At 41.8% G+C, this 21,401-nt stretch overlaps 2 protein-coding genes across 2 annotated transcripts in view; one reads left to right on the plus strand and one right to left on the minus strand.

The window, feature by feature from the left end:
- The window catches only part of LOC133111427 (anoctamin-1-like), a 73,019-nt gene extending 57,721 nt beyond the window's left edge, over positions 1-15,298 (plus strand). Inside the window, exons 21-26 of the mRNA XM_061221776.1 lie at positions 1,809-1,951; positions 5,160-5,312; positions 6,654-6,706; positions 9,991-10,175; positions 11,999-12,104; positions 13,907-15,298. Coding sequence (XP_061077760.1) covers positions 1,809-1,951; positions 5,160-5,312; positions 6,654-6,706; positions 9,991-10,175; positions 11,999-12,104; positions 13,907-14,275 — 1,009 coding nt within the window. The 3' untranslated portion in view covers positions 14,276-15,298. The remainder of the gene's footprint in view (positions 1-1,808; positions 1,952-5,159; positions 5,313-6,653; positions 6,707-9,990; positions 10,176-11,998; positions 12,105-13,906) is intronic.
- A 1,545-nt stretch (positions 15,299-16,843) lies between these two features.
- LOC133111416 (NACHT, LRR and PYD domains-containing protein 3-like) overlaps positions 16,844-21,401 on the minus strand; it is a 90,131-nt gene continuing 85,573 nt past the window's right edge. Inside the window, exon 13 of the mRNA XM_061221755.1 lies at positions 16,844-18,086. The gene's annotated coding sequence lies outside the window, so the exon portion shown is untranslated. The remainder of the gene's footprint in view (positions 18,087-21,401) is intronic.

Here is a 21,401-nt window from a genome sequence, read left to right on the forward strand (position 1 = left end):
CAGCTTCGCTGCATTTTGGAAATACACAGATGACAGGAATCAGGATAAAGCCAGTATTCTTTAAGACAAGGGTCCAACTAAATCCAGTTTCCAATTACAGAAATCGATAGAGTGTCCAGTGTTTACATAGAATTATACTTTTTGTCCGTTTTTGACCATGGCATGATGGTTGGTGCCTGACAAGCTGGGTTGAGTATTTCTGTAACTGCTGATCTCCTGGGATTTTCATGCACAGTAGTCTCTAGAGTTTACTCAATATGGTGCGAAAAACAAAAAACATCCATTGAGCGGCAGTTCTGCACCCGGAAACACCTTGTTGATGAGAGAGGTCAACGGAGAATGTGGCCAGACTGGTTCGAGCTGACAGAAGGACTACGATAACTCAGATAACCACTCAATTGTGGTGAGCAGAAAAGCATCAGAATGCACAACATGTTGGACCTTGAGCCGGATGGGCTACAGGACACAGGCTCACCAAAACTAGATGTAGTCTGGTCTGATGAATCTCGATTTCTGCTGAGGCATGCAGATGGTAGAGAATTTGATTCAACCAGCATGAATCCATGGAACCAACCTGCCTTGTGTCAACAGTGAAATGCTGGGGGGAATGTTTTCTTGGCACACTTTGGGCCCTTTAATACTGATCGAATTGAATTTTTGAAAACTGAATTTGAATATTGTTGCTGACCATATGCATCCCTTCATAGCTACAAGGAACCCTTTTTCCTATGGCTACTTCCAGCATGATAATGTTGTATCAGCTGTGCAGTCATGTCAGCATGGAACAGAATCTGAAAGGAATGTTTTCAACATCTTGTGGAATCCATGCCACAAACAATTGAAGCTGTTTGAGAGCAACGGGAGGCCCTACCCAGTATTAGTTTAGTGTTCCTAATAAAGTGCTCAGTGAGTGTATGTCCACCAGATCCATGACTTTGGAGAATGGTATGCTATGCACAGCATACCAAAAATAATATCATATTTTATGCATGTCTATTTGTATCCTTGCGTGTGGAGACAGGGGGGTGTACCGTTCACAGTAGCCTAGAGGCCCATTACTAGCCTAATATTACGCTGTTAAAATAGCAATGAAATTGCGACATGACTTAAGACCACCTTGGTTGGTCAGAATGCATACTCTGCTTTACAGAGTAACACAGAAGATAATTAAACATATCAGCCCTCAGCCCCCAATAGCATATGAGGTATTCAGCCCAAAATGAAAATAGATGGGAAATGTAAACTCTTCACCTTCATTTGCAATGTGTGTAATGTGTCTACTGAGCCTCAGGTACAATTAGAAAAATGCATGTGATGGTATTTGAAAAGCATGATCAGGAGTGACGTAATACCAGTGTGCAAGCTTGACATTCATGAATTTGAGTTTTTACAGGAAGAGGTGACAATTTTGCCAGGTGACAATCCAATCCTGATCTACACACTTATGAAGTTCCCCATTTCATATAGCTATGTCAACAATACACAGCCTCAACTTGTAGCAGGCGAGATGGTGTGCGCCATTAAGGGATGATTTTGTAGACTAGGAGGATGACCTTGTGAACTCATCACACAATTACAGTGACTGTTCTAGAAGGTCAAATTAATCTCCAAGGTCCCAGCGTTTTCACCAAACTGTCTGTACAAGCCAGCTTTTCTTTTTATTTTTGAAAGAGGCATTCCTTAAAATGAATTGCGAAGAAAAAACAATGACAAATTTCAACCTGCCCAGTGTGAACACTGTCCTAAAACATTGTTTGGTATTGGGTATTCAGATGTGTCTCCCATATCACACTTCCCTCTTCCTGCAGCAAACTTAAAAAGTTGATCAGGTACATAAAATCAAAGAGGAGCTCCTTCCAGGAGGAGGAGAGGGAAAAAAAACTCCAGCGCTATGAAACCGACCACTTCCTGGAGCCTTTCGCTGGCCTCAGCCCTGAGTACATGGAGATGAGTGAGTACTGAATCAAACCCCTGAATACATGGAGATGAGTGAGTACTGAATCAAACCCCTGAATACATGGAGATGAGGGAGTACTGAATAAAACCCCTGAATACATGGGGATGAGTGAGTACTGAATCAAACCCCTGAATACATGGAGATGAGTGAGTACAGAATCAAACACCTGAATACATGGAGGTAAGTGAATACTAAATCAAACCCCTGAGTACATGGAGGAAAGTGAATACTGCACCAAACCTCATATGCATGGAGATGAGTGTTCATCTAACCTGGCCAGGCTCATAGTGCTATAAAGTTATGAGCTGCCTGATCAGGCACATAGTTCTGTAAGGTTAACCTGGTCAGGCTCATAGTGCTGTAAGGTGAAAAACATCTTAGTAAACTTACAGTACTATGATATTAGCAGCCCAAGGAGGCTCATTGTTACAACCAGCCCCCTGGCTGGTCACAACACAAAACGGGAAAACAACATGTTTTAAACCAGATTAATTTATTAACAAGGACAAAAACAAGCGATATGGCGGCCATCCCTGAAGTCATTCCTCACCAATCCTGCAATCAAAGTTGGAAACACACAACACACCCATGCCACTAGCGGCAGCAGGAAGAGGGCTGGGGATGTAACACTCTTTTGCTGTAACTTTACGCAAATGTAAAGTCCTGGATAGCATGGACTATCCGCTGTGAAACAAATAGATCTGCAAATGTGCATCTGATCATGCCCCGGTCACTGATGCAGCTTGGGGGGAGTATGTGTGGCAGAAACTATATAGGTTTACCTATGCTTGTCAATGCAGCAGTGGAACTTGCTATTTTATTAATAATACAAAAGTACATAACATTATATTTGTGATATCACAGCTCCCATGAAACCAGAAGCAATGTTAAATATACCTCCCATTTTCTCCACTTGCTACAGCATGTTAGAAAATGTGTTTTGCAGAGAGAACTGATTCACTTAACGCAGCGGAATGAATGGACATTTTATTTGGGGCGTTACCTCAGAATTCAGCAAAGTCAAACTTACAAGCTTGCTGCTGGCTCGGGAGAGTGAGTCCACAGCTCTCCTCCAAAACTCTTCCCTGCCAGCCAGATTTGTTTCATGCCACAATTACCAGCCATGTTGGTGCAGGGCAGGGATACACTTAGTAGCTCACTAACTTTTGGTATTTAGCTATACTATGTTTTGCGACGTGAATAGTCTTAATTATTTCAACTTGTGTAATGTTCTGACAGAAGGATTGACAGAAGTGTATTATAGGCCTGCCTTGGGGCAGACCTAGCATCTGTTTTTCATATATGTGGCAGACATCTTTGCCCACATTATTCATTTCTCCTGACTGAAGCCTGGCAGTTGACTGATCGGCAGAGCTTTCCCTCTCAGCTGTTTGTACACCCCCCCACCCCCAAGCTTTGAAACCTGACCCCCCACCACAACCTCACACAGACAAGGGGCAGGCAATCAGCTTTCTCCTGTAACATGCCCCTTACCCCACCCCAGGCCCCTCTCTCCCTGCCTGACTACCTGTTCCCAAGCCACTGATATAAATCACACTCACCATGACAACCACATGGTGCTACTAGAGAAGGCTCCTTTACCCTAAAACACTTTCAGACTTTCATTTTGGACATTTATTCTGGGCATAAAAGGAGCTGAGCAGAATAGTTTTAATCAGTGGGGAGTACAACCCTCACCCCTTCTTATCAAACCAGAACTTAGATTGATCTTCTTGGTTCCCGAGTTTGTGTGATCCATCAGATCAGATGGACACTTCAGGGTGATACAGAAAAATAACCTACTTTCCCATAGTCACCCACGCCAGACTTCAGGATTTTAATTACTGCTCATTTGGTCAGGTTTATTAGGCAGACCTAGCTGGACACCAGTGGGCAATAAAGAATGTCTCCTAATCAAATGTTAATAAAATCATTGATTCTTAACACATTTTTGATCTGTAAAACACATTGAAAAGCTAAAATTCTCGCTGAGTCAATGGTCATAAAGGTTTTTTTTTATTCTAATTTGCATTTACAAAAATATTAAAGATTCCAAAATATCTACCACTGCATCAGTCTTTTAACTTTTACCGACAACATCGTAAAACCAATCCGAGAGTTCCGTAGAAAAACAGATCCTCATCATGTTTTCTGTAATGTGTGATATTGTTTTCGTTTTTTCCTGACGCCAAGACCTTGGAAGAAGAAAAATATGAATTAAAAGCATTGGAACACATATGTGTTGGTTGAGTGTTATAAAATACCAGAATTTCACTTACGATATTTATGTTTTTTTGGGGGGTTGTCGTTCACACAAGCAATACACAAATTTGGTCTGTGAAAGTAAAGGCAGACGAAAGATTAAGTTAAGGAAAATATGCTGAGGTCTCCGAAGGTGAAGAGGATTATATTAGGGTATTTGACAGATTATTTTTTCTTTATTAGACACATAAGGGTTATTAGTGAAGTGTGTGAAGTGCATTAGATTAGGGTTTATTTATGAAGTGCATTAGATTAGGGTTTATTCATGAAGTGCATTAGATTAGGGTTTATTTATGAAGTGCATTAGATTAGGGTTTATTTATAAAGTGCATTAGATTAGGGTTTATTTATGAAGTGCATTAGATTAGGGTTTATTTATGAAGTGCATTAGACAGATTAGGGTTTATTTATGAAGTGCATTAGACAGATTAGGGTTTATTTATGAAGTGCATTACACAGATTAGGGTTTATTTATGAAGTACATTAGATTAGGGTTTATTTCTGAAGTGCATTACACAGATTAGGGTTTATTTATGAAGTGCATTAGATTAGGGTTTATTTATGAAGTGCATTAGATTAGGGTTTATTCATGAAGTGCATTAGATTAGGGTTTATTTATGAAGTGCATTAGATTAGGGTTTATTTATAAAGTGCATTAGATTAGGGTTTATTTATGAAGTGCATTAGATTAGGGTTTATTTATGAAGTGCATTAGACAGATTAGGGTTTATTTATGAAGTGCATTAGACAGATTAGGGTTTATTTATGAAGTGCATTATACAGATTAGGGTTTATTTATGAAGTACATTAGATTAGGGTTTATTTCTGAAGTGCATTACACAGATTAGGGTTTATTTATGAAGTGCATTAGATTAGGGTTTATTTATGAAGTGCATTAGATTAAGGCGTTGCAATCTGATGATGCGTTTTCTCTCCACAGTAATCCAGTTCGGGTTTGTGACCCTGTTTGTGGCCTCGTTCCCTTTGGCACCACTCTTTGCTTTGCTGAACAACATCATCGAGATCCGTCTCGACGCCAAAAAGTTTGTATCAGAACTGCGGAGGCCGGTGGCTACAAAAGCCAAAGACATCGGTGAGCCTCTATCCTCCCATAAAACACACGAGTGGCTTAGGGGACTTCAGCAGTGCATTAATAGTAAGATTATACCATGAGAATCTGTCACATATCAACAAATCAGGAAAGGGTATTTGGGACTTCAGAATTTAACCACTCCTACTACTACTAATAATGATGATAATACTATGAGTATAATATATAGTGTTACTATCTGGAATTTCTACATTACTGTACACTTGACATGGCTCAGGCAGTAAGAGCAGTCGTCTGGTAGTCGGAGGGTTGCCGGTTCGATCCCCCTGCCTTGGCTGTGTCGAAGTGTCCCTGAGCAAGACACCTAACCCCCAAATGCTCCTGCTGGTCGGTGCCTTGCATGGCAGCCAATCGCTGTCGGTGTGTGAGTGCGTGTACGAATGGGTAAATGACAAGCATCAATTGTACAGCGCTTTGGATAAAGGCGCTATATAAATGCCAACCATTTATCATTTACTTGAGCAATAAGCCAGTAATTAGGATCTCAGAACATTTATCATTCATCTTAGCTTTCCAAATTATATGTCTTTTTCTGGACTATCATTGGTCTGTTTTCAGAACTGTTTAATTTTGCTCTGTCTTTTATTATTGCATATCAATAACAACTGACTTCCCCATATAGCATTATTAGCAATACATATGACATGACCATTTACCTTTCTTTGACAATAATTTTAGTATAATGCTCATAGGTGCAGTTATTGCATTATTGCATCTAGTTCTACTTCCAGGTTCTTACCTTTTTTGGTTTACCGGTGAGTAGGGTCTGAGGTTCGACTAATTTTAGTGTATTGGTTGTTGTGAACTTCAGGATAATTTAGGACTCGGATGAGGTCATCTGCAAGTTATGACAGTAATAAAAAGACCTGGAATTTCTGCCCACAGGGTCCCATTCTTACATTACAGGCATGCCCCCTCAGGCACTGTACTAATTTCCTATATTTAAGCATACCAGTCTCAATACTTGTTTAGTTACTTGAATACTGAGTTCCCAGGTTTGTAATAGATGGTATTTCTGATTTGAAGGGATAGTGTATATTTGCACAATTACAAGATTAAGTAAAATAAAGTATGTACACCAAAACTATTTCTATCAAAACAGCATATTAGCTTAGCACTAACCCACTCCAGCAATCATCATAAAGGATAGTAGCTGAGCACTGACACACTCTAGCAGTCATAATAAAGCATATAAGCTGAGCACTGGCCGACTCTAACAGTCGTACTGAAGCATATTAGCTTATTCCTTTAGCACATTCACACTGTGACCTGTGTTAAGTTATTGTGTGTGTTGAACCTACTGTCTCCTCTTCTTCCATTTAGGGATTTGGTACAACATTCTCAGAGGGATTGGAAAAGTGGCAGTCATAATAAATGTAAGTCTTTCTTTCAGAATCACACACCACAGACTATAATGTAGTCACTTAGCGGATGCTATTAGCTAGTATATGGCTGTTTCATTGAAAATAGCAATTTTTTTCTCCATTTTAATTAAGGTTACCAATAATTCTGCAGCCCAGTGCCAACTTTTTATAATTCCATAACTGTATAGTTAATTCAATTGTATATTACATTACATTAATGGCATTTGGCAGATGCTCTGATCCAGGGGGACATACAGTTGATTACACTAAGCATGAGACAATCCTCCCCTTGAGCAAGGGGCTAGACCTTATTGTGGCTAGACTGGGGATTGAACCACCAACCTTGCGGGTCCCAGTCATGTACCTTACAGGCTGCCCTATGGTCTGGGTGAATACTCAATTACGATTGGATGCTAGGTCAAGTTCAGGTCAAGTCTAATTGTTCGAAATGAATACACTGCCTTCTGTTTGCTGCAAGGAGAGACACAAAGCAGGCAGTTTATTTATCGATCACAACTTTGTCTTGCCAATAAAGCTGGTGAGATGACATCTGATATAATGGTGAGTGGTTGTGTGAAGTACAGTAACTTTATGTTGAGATATTAATAGCTATAAGCTCTCTAGTGTTTTGCAACTTTGCCAACGTTACTAGCTACAGTGGGAGCAATAATTATTTCATCCCTTGCTGATTTTGTAGGTTTGCCCACTTACAAAGAATGGAACTGTGTAGAATTTTAATCATAGGTACATTTTAACATTGAGAGACAGAATATCACAAAATAATCCACAATAACAACATCATATAAATTTAATAAATTTATTATCGTTTTTTTTGCATGAAATAAGTATTTGATCCCCTACCAATCAGCAATAATTCTGGCTCCCACAGACCAGTTCGTTTTCCATTAAGAAGCACTCCTCATCTCAACGCATTACCCAAAACACCCGTGTCAACTATTTACATCGTTATATAGCTGTATAAAAGACACCTATCCACACAATCAATCAGATTTCAACGTTTCCACCATGGCCAAGACAAAGGAGCTGTCTAAGGACATCAGGGACAAAATTGTAGACCTGCACAAGGCTGGGATGGGCTACAAGAAAATAAGCAAGCAGCTTGGTGAGAAGTTAACAACTGTTGGAGCAATTATTAGAAAATGGAAGAAACACAAAGTCACTGCCAATCTCCCTCGGTCTGGGGCTTCACGCAAGATCTCGCCTCGTAGGATATCAATGATCATGAGAAAGGTCCGGGATCAGCCCAGTACTACACAGGAGGAGCTTGTTAATGACCTGAAGGCAGTTTGGACCACAGTCACGAAGAGAACCATCAGTAACACACTACACTGTGAAGGATTAAAATCCTGCTGCACACGCAAGGTTCCTCTGCTGAAGAAGGCACATGTACAGGGCCGTCTGAACTTTGCCAAAGAACACCTGGATGATCCATGGCTTGGTAGAAGGTGATGTGGTCAGATGAGACCAAAATAGAACTATTTGGCATCAACTCGACTCGCCGTGTTTGGAGGAAGATAAATGCTGAGTACAGCCCCAAGAACACCATCCCCACTGTGAAGCATGGAGGTGCTTTGGGGGTGTTTCTCAGCTAAGGGGACAGGACAAATTCACCGTATCGAGGGGAGGCTGAATGGGGCCATGTACCAAGAAATTTTGGGCAACAACCTCCTTCCCTCAGTGAGAGCACTGAAAATGGGTCGTGGATGGGTCTTCCAACATGACAATGACCCAAAACATGCAGCCAAGGCAACAAAGGAGTGGCTCAAAAAGAAGTATATTAAAGTCCTGGAGTGGTCTAGCCAGTCTCCAGACCTAAATCCCATCAAAAATCTGGGGAGGGAGCTGAAGCTTCGAGTTGCCAAGCGACAGCCTTGGAACCTTAAAGATTTGGAGAGGATCTGCAATCTGTGCAAACCTGGTGAAAACATCTGACCTGTGCTTGCCAACAAAGGTTTCTCCACCAAGTATTAAGTCCTATTGTCCTATGGATCAAATACTTATTTCATGTGAAAATATGATATTAAATTTGTATGATGTTGTTATTGTGGATTATTTTGTGATATTCTGTCTCTCAATGTTAAAATATACCTATGATTAAAATTCTACACAGTTCCATTCTTTGTAAGTGGGCAAACCGATAAAATCAGCAAGGGATCAAATAATTATTGCTCCCACTGTATGTGACATGGTTGTCCTGAAATGGTTGTTTGTAAATGGACAACTGTCAATTAGCTATGATCTTTTCCTTTGTTTCAGTGGCTAGCTATCGCCAACAGGATATAGAGAAGCTGGCTATGTTGGCTAAATTGTATGATATAGTTGTGTAATGTGTGGCCCATGATGATTTGCCATGCCTGTGTAAGGAAATGTAAGGTGGACCAGGAATTATGAATAAGCAGTTGTGAATAAAGAAACAATTTAAGCCTTGGTTAAAACCTTTAATTTGGCAAGATAAAAAAATATAATAAAACTGAACTTCTCTTTTTGAGCAAAACTTAACCAACATATGTAACCACTACATACTGAAAGAGTAGCCATCTTAACAGCTTGAAATAGGTAGTACCAGAAAAAAAAATATATATATTTTGAGGGCGAATTGCCCCGCTTATATTTTAACATTTGGTAAAAGACCATGGTATAAGCGGAATAATCCAGTCCAAGGTTGTCCTTAAAGGTTTTTAACACACTGTGCAACCGCCTCTGCAGTGTGCATTAGATCCCTTTTCCTTACTTCATTAGATCTCAAAATTCTACATTTTGATAATTGTCCATAGACATAACATGGGGAGACACAATGCTCACATAAATCAAGCTAATCTGAAGTTCTAAATGAACATGAGACGTTCAGTAACATTATCGCGTGCAGGTAGTTGCTAGCTTCTTCAACCTTTGCAAAACATTCACTGAAAATATGTTGATGCTTATTTTCCCCTATCCTGAGTCATGAGTCATTCAATTATTTCATTTTCTAGTCCATTATAGTAGTCTGATAGGATAGTACCTGTTTCTGACCAATAGATGTCACTGATTCTGCTAGCCAGTATATAGTATTTGAAAAGTATTAGGGTGGCCTGTAGCGCAGTGGTTAAGGTGAATGACTGGGACACGCAAGGTCAGTGGCTCTAATCCCCGTGTAGCCACAATAAGATCCACATAGCCATTGGGCCCTTGAGCGAGGCCAACTGTACGTCACTCTGGATATGGGCGTATGCCAATAATGTAGTATTTTAATGCTGCTTCTTCATTCAGGCCTCCTTTTCTGTCCCCCCACCCAGGCATTTGTGATCTCCTTCACATCAGACTTCGTCCCACGGCTGGTCTATCAGTATATGTACAGCCCAGATGGTTCCATGCACGGGTTTGTAAACCACACCCTGTCCTACTTCAACGTCAGCCACTTCCAGGAGCGCACCAAGCCCATCGAACCCCTGCAATTAGGCTTCCATGTGGACATATGCAGGTAGGCCCTGCACTGTCTCACTGCAATGTGTGAGGCATTCCCCACACTGTGTCACTGCACTCAATGAAGTAGGCCCCACACTGAATCACGGGATTCAATGCGGTAGGTCCCACACCCTGTCACTGCAGTCAGTGAGGTAGGCCTCAAACTGTCTCACTATAGTCTATGAGGTATTCCCCGCACTGTGTCACTGTAGTCAGTGAGGTAGGCTCCACACCATGTCACTGCGCTCTGTGAAGTAGGCCCCACACTGATTTTGGTATTGTTACATTGTGCCATTTATGTCTTATAGATACCCTTAAAAATTAGCATAAAACAATGAGACTTTCTGACAACTCAGACAGAACAAAACACCACTCATTATGTGGGTAATTCAGAAATATACAAGCCTTTTCTAATTTCATGACTATTTTTTGTTAAATTTGAATCAGACAATTAATTTGTTTCAACAATTAGTTTTCTATAGACTTAGCATGGCAAGACACAATGCTAACATGAACATATATGTCATCTGAAATTCGAAGTGGACTTTTATGTTCAGCAATGTTATTGCGTGCAGGTAACGTTAGGAGCCAGATGACATTCCATAGCACACCGACAGTAGCTGCAGCCAATCTCACTCACTGTCCAAAATGGCAACCAAACACAGAATTTGTGAAAATGTGTCAGATACATTAAATCAAGGGTGGCCAAAGAGAGACGAGCTAGGTAGGCGTACATAAACAGAAAACTAACAGCTAAATCGCCAGCTTGACTAGGCCTACACATTAAGTGAATTAGCTACCTACCAAGCTAGAATGCTTGGAACTAGTTAGCTAACATTCATCTGCTGAACATGGCTCTGGTTAGCTAGTTAGATAGGCGAACAATAGGCTATTGTTGTTGGCTTACTCATTAGCTATATATGTATCACTATTACCCTTTATTATCTCAAAGAGCGGTGCCCAGAGGATCACAATATACACTGAGCACTTTATTAGGTAGACCTGTACACCAGCTTGTTAATGCAAATATTTAAACAGCCGATCATGTGGCAGCAAGTAAATGCATAAAAGCATGCAGACATGCAGCTGTTTTTCAGACCAAATGTCAGAATGGAGAAAAAATGTGTCTTTGACCATGGAATGATTGTTGGTGCCAGACTGGGTGGTTTGAATCTCTCAGAAACTGCTGATCTTTTCATGGACAACAGTCAGAGTTTGCAGAGAATGGTGTGAAAAACAAAAAACATCCAGTGAGCAGCAGTTCTGTGGGCAAAAACGCCTTGTTAATGAGAGAGGTCTGTGGAGAAGGGCCAGACTGGTCAAAACTGACAGGAAGGTGACAGTAAAGCAAATAACCCTACATTGCAACAGCGGTATGCAGAAGAGCATCTCGGAACACACAATGTGTCAAACCTAAGTTGATAGGCTACAGCCGCAGAAGACCAATAGGTCTAAAAGAATAAGTCTAATAAATATCTAATAAAGTGCTCACTGAGTGTACAAACAGTAATTCTTTGTTATTCACTATTTTACTTCAATGTCTAGGCAGTGACTGTGAAAATGTACAATGCACAGACTAGAGATTGTATATGTTTTCTTTGTAGCCATGCAATGTTGTGATGGATAATATGAAAAGACGTGTGCTTATACAATGGCTAAGATTACACTAATGTTTCTCCTTCACTGGCATATAAACATGAGATTTTTTAATTTTCAAGTTTCAAGTTCATTTTGGTCAACACCTGTCAACAACATAACTTTGAGCAAACATATGATGGAATTTAGGGCAAAGTCTGTATTGAATATGCTTATGTGTCAGTGTTGTGCTCTTCACCTCAGATACAAAGACCACAGGGAGCCGCCGTGGTCCCAGACCCCCTACCAAATATCCAAGGAATTCTGGGCTGTGCTGGCAGCCCGACTGGCCTTCATCATCATCTTTCAGGTCAGATGGTCCAGATTTATTAGTGTAGACTTTAATGATACTTCAAGGCTAAAATCCCCTTGAATTTGTTCCCCATTTTCTCCAAATTTGGTGGCCAATTGGACCCTGTTTTTGTTGTGTTTTGTTGTCTTCTTGACCAAGTACATTCCCAGGAGTTTCAGGCCTGCCAGGCTCCAGGCAGGCCTCAAACTCCTAGGAATGTACTTGGTCAAGAAGAACTGGGAGGAGCCTTGGCCAGCAACTACTACCAAGCTGGCAAAATGGAAGTGGCTCTGAGTTTCTTGCAGGGGCAGGCCCTGATAATAGATTGTCTGGTGGCATCATTTTTGTGACACAGACTGGCCCTTCTCAACTCACCTGGTGGCCTTCTGTGAGAGGTACAGAGAGAGCTGGTGAATTTATTTTGGACGGGGCACCACTGGCTAAACAGGGATCAGGGGTTGGCGGACTTGAAAAGCAGGATGGCAGCTTTCTGACTGCAGGTGGTGCAGAGACTGTTGTACTATAGAAACATCTGCAGGGGGACCTGGCATGTTCTGTTACAAAGAGCTGGTGGTTTGGGGATGGACTGTCAGCTTTTTCTAATAAGCCAGGAGGGCCTCAACCCCTCAGGGCTGCCTGCTTTTTATGGCAAAGGCCTGGAATCTGCTCTGGCTGATTTGCGAGGGGGGTTTGGAGCCAGGTGAGTGGGTGTGGGAGGGCCTGGGCAGTATCTGTGCAGAATACATGTGGAGCTTTTGGAAGGACGAGAATCGTGACATCTTCAATCTGACATCCCCCCCCCCCCCCCTTGAACATTTCAGTGGATACGGACGGCTGGGTAGAGGAGGAAGGCTGCTGTCCTTTGCCACTCTAGGTCTGGGAAGGTTTGAGGGGGTGAAGCGGGTATGGTGAAAATCATTACATTACATTAATGGCATTATCCAGAGCGATCTTATTGTGGCTACATCAAACCACCGACCTTGCAGTTCCCAGTCATGTACCTTAACCACTACGCTACAGGCTGCCCTTAAATCAGGAACATCAGGACCCTACAGGATATTAAGGAGCATCAGAGGGGTTACCTGAGGGGTCAGGGCAGAGTTTAAGTGGAGGGTGCTATACAAACATCCCTCTCCCATGAGAGCAAGGGCCCTGTAGCGGAGGATGATACATAGGGCCCTGGCAACCAACACCTATTTAGCCATGGTGGACTCTTTAGCCATGGTGGACATGGTGAGTGTATCCTGTTAGCATCTGTCGTTGTTATGCTTAATGTGATCTGTGGTAAATTGGGGGTGGGATTGTACATACTGGTTGCCAATTTATTCTTTAAGCGTAAAAATTGTCCTGCTTAATTTCCTATTTGCTGAGGCTAAATTGGCCACATGGCTCACAAAACGGAATAAAATACAGAGTTGTGGGCCTGTGGACACAGCTTTCATGCTTGAGGGCTTTTGGGTGGAGAATAAATAATACAGGTTTCAGAATTATCTTGATGTTTTTTCAGAGTGTCTGGTGTGTAGATGGGATTATTTGCAGGTGCATGGAGGGGGAACTGTCTACTTGTCTGTAATGGGAGTAGTTTTTATTTATTTATTGTTGTGCTGTGTAGTGCTGCTACCGGGCCGCCAGGGAGATGATTTGCATGTTACATTCGGGGTGTTTTTAAAGGGTGGTGGGTTGTGTGGTGTGTGGTGGACTGCAGGTGTGTGTTAGCTATGAGGGATTTATGTTTTGTACAGGTGAAGGTGTGGTGTGTAGACTTGTTTGTAAGTGATATGTTCTCTCTGTCGCTCTCTCTCTGTCTCTCTCTGGGGCAGAATGTGGTGATGCTGATGAGTGACCTGGTGGACTGGTTGATTCCAGACATCCCTAAGGACATCAGTGAGCAAATACAAAAGGAGCAGGTCCTGATGGTGGAGCTGTTCATGAAGGAGGAGCAGAGGAAGCTGCAGGTTCTGGACATCATGAGCCAACACCGGAATGTCAAAGATACCTGCAGCAACTGCGGCCTCAGGCTCCGCCCCTCCTCTAGCCCGGCCCCACCCGCACACCCCAGCACTCGCCCCCTGCCCACCTGTCCACACATTCCACCCAATGAGAGGGTCCCCCGGCCGGGAGAGGTGGCATGGCAAACCGCCATTTCCCTGGCACCCACTATCCAATCAGCTGCTGCCGGGTCACGCTGAGCTAATGTTGTGGCCCATGAGCGCTGCCTCACTCTTAAACAGCGCACCATATCCTGCAGGGGCCTGCAGTCGGATTTTCTTGAATGTCCTTTTTTAATATATATTCCTTGCCTTTTATGCAGGGAGAGGGTTCCTTGTTATCCTGCTTTGCTGACAACATACTCATCATGAATGCCAAAACACCCGATTAATTTATCAGATCATTGCTTTTTTAGATACGTAGACCTTTTTTTTTCTTATACATTTTTTTAGGATTTTTCCCTTTTTGGTAGCCAATTGTACCCCGTCTGATTCAATTACAGCTAGTATTAGATACACCGCCCATACCCCGTCCCTCAGCGGCCGAAGGAGAACGACATGCCTTCTCGTCTCATGCTCGTTGGTGTGATTCCGAGGCGCCCGAGGTGCTTTATTGTGCGGCAATCTACTAACCCTGCCAAGTCCCTCCCTCTGGAGCAGCGAGCCAATTATGCTGCTCCACGTGAGCCGGGGTCCCCAGTGTGCAACTGCAGCAAACTGCAACCACAAGTCTGCTGCATCTTAGCCTGTTGCACCACCGCGGCTCTACGTTACATTGACATTTGCTTGCATAATTGGTGTAAGGTCTTAGGAAGGAATGTTCAGTTTTGTTTGTTGTTTTCACAAATGTGAGATTGTTGATTATTCAGGTATTTTTTGAAAATGAAGCATTGTCGTTGCTACGGCAGACTTCAAGGTCCAATCTTCAGTTTGTTGAAAAAAACTTCAGGAAGGAAGAGATACCACGGCAGCAAGTTCTTCAGAAAATCAGACTTTATTGGCACATGTGCACAAAAGCCGGTCCAAATCCGCAGACTTCAACCTTGAATATCAGACTCACACCCAAATTATGCACTGCTCTTATTTCAACTCCTCCTATAATTTCTCCAAAAAACATCAGGTGACTTGGCTGTGCTTCAACTGCTGAGAACCTCTCGGTCCTGAAACCATGGTGGCAAATCGCCCCATTGACTTTCTAAAAAATAAATGCTTCTATTACATACATCTTGCTTTGTAAGCAGTTTTTTTTAACAAAAAGGAATCATTAACATAGGAATCATGGGAAACACGGTGCTATTCAATACATGGTGCTTTTTTCATTTTTGGTACTTTCCACAACATGTTAATCATTTTACACAACTTCAGATTACACATGGGTCACTTATGCACTTCTAACAGAAATGTTAACAGCAGTAAATCATTGAAAATATACTGACATACTAAACAGCAGTGAATCATTGAAAATATACGATATACTAAACATTTGATTAATACTCTCTTCTAAGTGAGTAAATGTACTTCTTCAGCCTGATGCATTTTTTGCAGTCTTTGCTCTCATTTCAACAGTTTACACTGTGGTTTCTTGCGTTTTCATAAGCTCAGCTGTAATTAAATGTTCTAGGTTCATTTGATTTGATAACAAGCAGCATACATGTGATATATTGATTACAGGCTGTGTGTAGATACAGTCAGGTCCATAAATATTGGGACATCGACACAATTCTCATCTTTTTGGCTCTATACACCACCACAATGGATTTGAAATGAAACAAACAAGATGTGCTTTAACTGCAGACTTTTAGCTTTAATTTGAGGGTATTTACATCCAAATCAGGTGCGCCAGGTTGATATATACAATGCATGTTTCCTGGGCAGAATGCATCATGTGTGTGCAAAAGCCGCTGAAGGCTTAGTACATCTGGTCCTAAGTTTCTGCTGGAAGTGGTGTTGGTGGGCCAGTAGGTGGCGATTTTCCATCTGCTCAAAGAAATTCAAATAGTGATGGGGACACTGTGCTGTAGGACAATCTCACCCAAGATTGATTTTGAAACGGGTGAGATATTTGCTATTTTGAATGGAAGTGCCAACTAACCATGGCTGCCTCGCTCATGATAATACTTATAAACTAGAAAGTGTAAATGCAGTTGTGCATAGTTGATTTATGTACCCTTTTGAAGTGTGTGTGTGAGTGCTTTTCTTTACAAGTGTAAACTAGGGGGTGATCTGAATCCTCATTTTAGATAAGTACCCATAACAATTATTGACTTTTTTCCGATCACGAGTGTTGGATCATTATCTGTCATCGGAGAATTGGCCTGCTTTATTTATTTATTTATTTATTATATTGGCTGCAGTAGCTGTACATGAGTGATGAATGCATCACATAAAGTTATGATAGGCCAGTTCCTCCCTAGTTCCTCCCCTTTAGATGAGTAAAAATGTCTGCCTGCTGCTATTTTCCTCATTTCTCTGTCGAGAGTGTTGGTTGTAGATTAAGGATATCACTACTTAACTTGTCATAGTGTGATCAGGGGTGCGTTCAAGATCGTTCACGAACACATTCAAACTTTTTTCTGTTCGCCATGAACAGTAGCTAACGTATACATCTATCAGGTGGCTTTTCACTTTTTCTGGGGGAGCACCATGGAAAAACTCAAGCTCTCTGTTACGCTGAAGGTGTTGTGTCTAGGAAACGACAAATTCTAAGTCCAATCTCTAATTTGTCGAAAAACAACTTCACGAGGGAAAAGATACCACGGCAACAAGCTCTTCAGGAAAATCAGACTTTATTAGCACAAGTGCACAAAGCCGGATCAATTCTCCAGAACTGAACCTCGATTGTTAGTTTCTTACACATTCCATACACTTCTTTCAACGTAACTCCTCTCAAAACATTCCTAAAAACACCAGGTGGTCTTTGTGGCACCTCAATGCGCAGGCCCACATTTTTGCTTTGTACGCTGTTTTAAAAAATAAATGTTCTTATCACATCTTGTTCCGTAAACTGAAAATGACAGTCTTCAAAGAAAGACATCCCGCCCTGCAAGCTGGTCAGGTCACCCTGCCCCACAAACTATTTTGGCAAAGACAGCCTACAAAGCAAGACTCCTTGTCCTGCAAGCCATTCAAGCCGCCCCCGTCCCACAAACTGCTGTACTTTCCAATTTTCCTTTTAAGCATACACATTATTGTATTCAACTCAGGTTACATATGGGTCACTTTGTACTTCTAGCACAAATGAGCAGTTTATCAGTTATATTAAAATATACAGGCATACTTAATCATACTTGATTAATATTTGATTAATGTTTTCTTCTGAGTAAGTGTGGTTTTTCAGCCTGACACATTCTTTTGCTTTTTCTTCTCCAGCTGACACTCTGGTTTCTTGCGTTTCCATTAGCTCATCCGTAATTAATTATATAGGTTCATTGGATTACTTATTGATTACATGAGTAATAGGCAGCATACATATTGATTACATGAGTAATAGGCAGCATACATATTGATTACATGAGTAATAGGCAGCGTACATATTGGTATACTTTTGACATGACGCTTTTGAGTGTTTTGGAGGAACCAGCTTGCTCAACTCTGACAGTTTTACGGTTTAATCAGATTTTGACTTGTGATTGATTTGTCATAAAATGGAGATAGAACACCTTGTTCTGTGAATTTTTCCTACAAAAGAACGGGGGCCGGGGGGGTCCTAGACATGGTTAACATCATTCTGGCACAGGGTCTGGCTACACTGGCCCAGAATGTCCAGAAGGCCTCTGGTACCTTCACTAGGTACTATGCCAGTTCCTGAGAACGCTGTGTGTGCTAGATCTGAAAGTCCTGTACAGCAGGGACCCCCCATACACATACAGAGCGCTGAAGGACACGTAAATCATCTGTTCTGGGAGTGCTCCATGGTCAAGTGGGTCTGGGGCCGTTTTTTCTGCTGCCAAGATCCTCCCTGAGTGCTAAGAGAGACCGATTTCAAAGGTGGGTCCTGATCCTGGTCCTGGTCCTGAGGAAGCATCAAGGTCAAACAAAAGACAACTCTGGACCTGTTCAGGAGGAGAAAACAAAATCTCCTCCAAGATGGCACTGTGGTGGACTTTAATAAAAACATGAAACTGGGAGAGAGAAATGGGGGGTGGACCACTGGAAAGAACTCATTATATAGTCCACCCCCCTAGTAGGGACACAGGCTCTTTGAGGCCTGAATAGAGAAACCCAGGCAAGATAACTTTCTTGTCTTTTGTCTTTTCAGACATGGAAAAAAATAAAAATAAAAATAAAAATAATATACATATATATGTGTGTCTGTGTGTGTGTGTGTGTGTGTGTGTGTGTGTGTGTGTGTTTAGGGATGTATGTATATAAAAATATTGCTTACTGTATTTGAATTAATTTTTTTATGATTTAAGGATTTGTTTTGATGAATTACTTTAGTTTTGAATAGCTTATTTTGCTTAAAATGCTTTATTTCAATTTACTTGTTAATTTGTGCAACCTGCACATCTGTTTATACTTAGTTTGTAATTTGCCTAATTTTGAATTTCTCTTTGTTTTGAAGTATGTTTTAATGAACTGAATGTTTTTAAATGTCAAGAGAAAATTGATATCCAATGAAACACAATGTTATATTACACTTTATTCAATGTAATACGTGTTATTACCTTAAAAAATAAATCACAGATAAGCAACAAATCAGCTAACTGGCATTGTTAGATCTAAGTTGCATCCATTTGTATTCAAAATGCATTGATGGCAAACTAAATCGAATGTTAATGTCAAATCGTTCGACAGTAACTGTTTGCTGTGAACGTTCGCCGTCTTGAACGCACCTCAGGAAGGAATTATAGTCACTGGGTGTTCCTGACCGAACCATCAGGTATAAGTTCCAGGTTGCTACCGATACGCGTAATGTTTAGACACACCCCAAATATTTTGAAGCATGAATGGCAGTACTTTGTATGGACTAGGCTTTCTACCTAGGTCAGAATTATTGCATACTGGGTCAGACTTGTTAAAGAAATCAATCGTACTTGTAAGTACAGTGTTTTAATCATCACAATTAATAAATGTTTAGGTCCTAAAATGGTCAAAGAGCTGAATTGAAATAAGCCTGTTTATTGTAATGTTCGGTGGTGGTTGGGAGCCTAGTCAGGCTGAATGTACTGTAGTGTGGGTGACAGATAAATGTCACCTAAGAGCAAGGTATGGCTTTTGTTCTGGCCTTACTTATTTTGAAATGTACCGATAATCAATGCGAGCCCAGTGTATTGAATGAGGTGCCTCTGTCACAGATTGCCGTGAGAGTTAGTGGTCCAGGGATCTTGATGGGAGTGTAGTCGCTGGTCATACAAGTGTTTGTGATTTACGGTATGTAACTTGACCGAATTTGATCTGCATTATTTTATTCATGTAACAAATATACAGATATCATTTGTAGGGACTACAACTTCCACATTCCCACAGGAAAATTCTGCGACGTCCACCACGAATGACGTCTAACTTGGTTCAGCCAATCCCGTAATGGCGGGAGCAATAAACGGTCCCGTATAAGAGCAAGACACGTTCTTGGGATCTTTCTTCTGCTTTTTCTGCCTCTTCTGCTTCTTCTCTTCGACGCACCCTTTTTGGCCATTCGCTTCAGCTCATCTGCTCCGAGACTCGGACAGAGGCTGAATGCTGCACAGCGCACTACCAGGCCTACGGACACACCCAGTTACCTCGCGGTAACTTCGTGGCCTATAGCGAGTGGAAATTGGTGTACGCGGAACGCTACATCAGTTTACTCCTGCAAAGCTCACCATCGAACAACAGCAACAAACTTTTCCACCCGGAAAAGGGACCAACGAACATCCTTCCAGCAACCGAGCGGACCAGACAACAACGCGCGGCTAAGACACCCCAGCCTGCGCATCTCTCCAGGACATACATTCACAGCACCATTGCGGCTCCTACAAGGACAGCACGTCTTTTGGATCCAATGCGTATGGACTCAGTAAGAGAACAAACATTCAGGCATAGCCAGTGTTTAGTTCAGTCTTAACTGTTTTTGTGAATCTATGTTTCAATATTTACCATCCAACCATTGTAATGTGTTTGGTTAGCTACATATATATGTACGTGAATTGATTCGCCGTCTTTTGCGCATATATAGAGTAAAACTACGCAAGTAGTCCCTTCTCACAGCTAACTCTAACTCATTACCACACCCAGAACTCTAGCTTACTCAAGCTAGCTACTCCCACTTTTACCTTTCCTTTGTTCAAGCGACACGCGTGCTTGCGCGCGCCACACGCGCGCACGCGCACGCACGCACGCACGCACGCACGCACGCACGCATACCCAATTAAATTTCCTTACTAACTTCCCGTTAGTTTATCTGTTATGTGTTTGTATGTTTGTTTAATAAATATATTTTATTAAACCCCGGTGTCCATTTTGGAATCGCATAGACATGAGAGCCGAGTTAAAGCAGTCTTTCGAAGAACTTCCAACCTTCAGGTTATCGGTATGTTTAATCATTAATATTGGTTATTTTAATTATTAATTAAGATACTAAATTTGTGGTTAGATATTTCTGATAATAGTAATTTTATGAGACGGATTACTTTTTGCAGTTATACTGCTACACAACGTTTAACTGGCGCCCCGGTTTCGTAGAGAGTAAAATCCCTGCGTTATTTGGCGGCCCGTGCGTGGACCCTACATAATTTGGAGACCCGTGCGAGGACCCCTACACAATAAATAAATGGATACGACAACAAATAGTGCAGTAATCGCTCACCCTAAATAAGCATGCCAAATGATACTAAAATATTTCGAGAATGTATTAAGATGCTCACCGAAATAAAAAGTTACTGAAAATGCCCTCTACTGTGTTGTCAACTGTGTTTCCACTGTCTTCCTGTATTCACTCAGATGAGTGAGTCCTTGTTTTGAAATGTTTTTTCGTAAAATGTCAATCTGTTTTTGCCGAAGCGCAACAGACTGCATCCATCCATCCATCCATCCATTCTCTGAACCCGCTTATCCTGAACAGGGTCGCAGGGGGCTGGAGCCTATCCCAGCATACATTGGGCGAAAGGCAGGAATACACCCTGGACAGGTCGCCAGTCCATCGCAGGGCACACACACTATGCACTCACACACTCATACCTACGGGCAATTTAGACTCTCCAATCAGCCTAACCTGCATGTCTTTGGACTGTGGGAGGAAACCGGAGTACCCGGAGGAAACCCACGCAGACACGGGGAGAACATGCAAACTCCGCACAGAGAGGCCCCGGCCGACGGGGATTCGAACCCAGGACCTCCTTGCTGTGAG

The sequence above is a fragment of the Conger conger genome, chromosome 15 (assembly GCF_963514075.1).
Source record: "Conger conger chromosome 15, fConCon1.1, whole genome shotgun sequence".
In the NCBI taxonomy this organism is placed as follows: domain Eukaryota; kingdom Metazoa; phylum Chordata; class Actinopteri; order Anguilliformes; family Congridae; genus Conger; species Conger conger.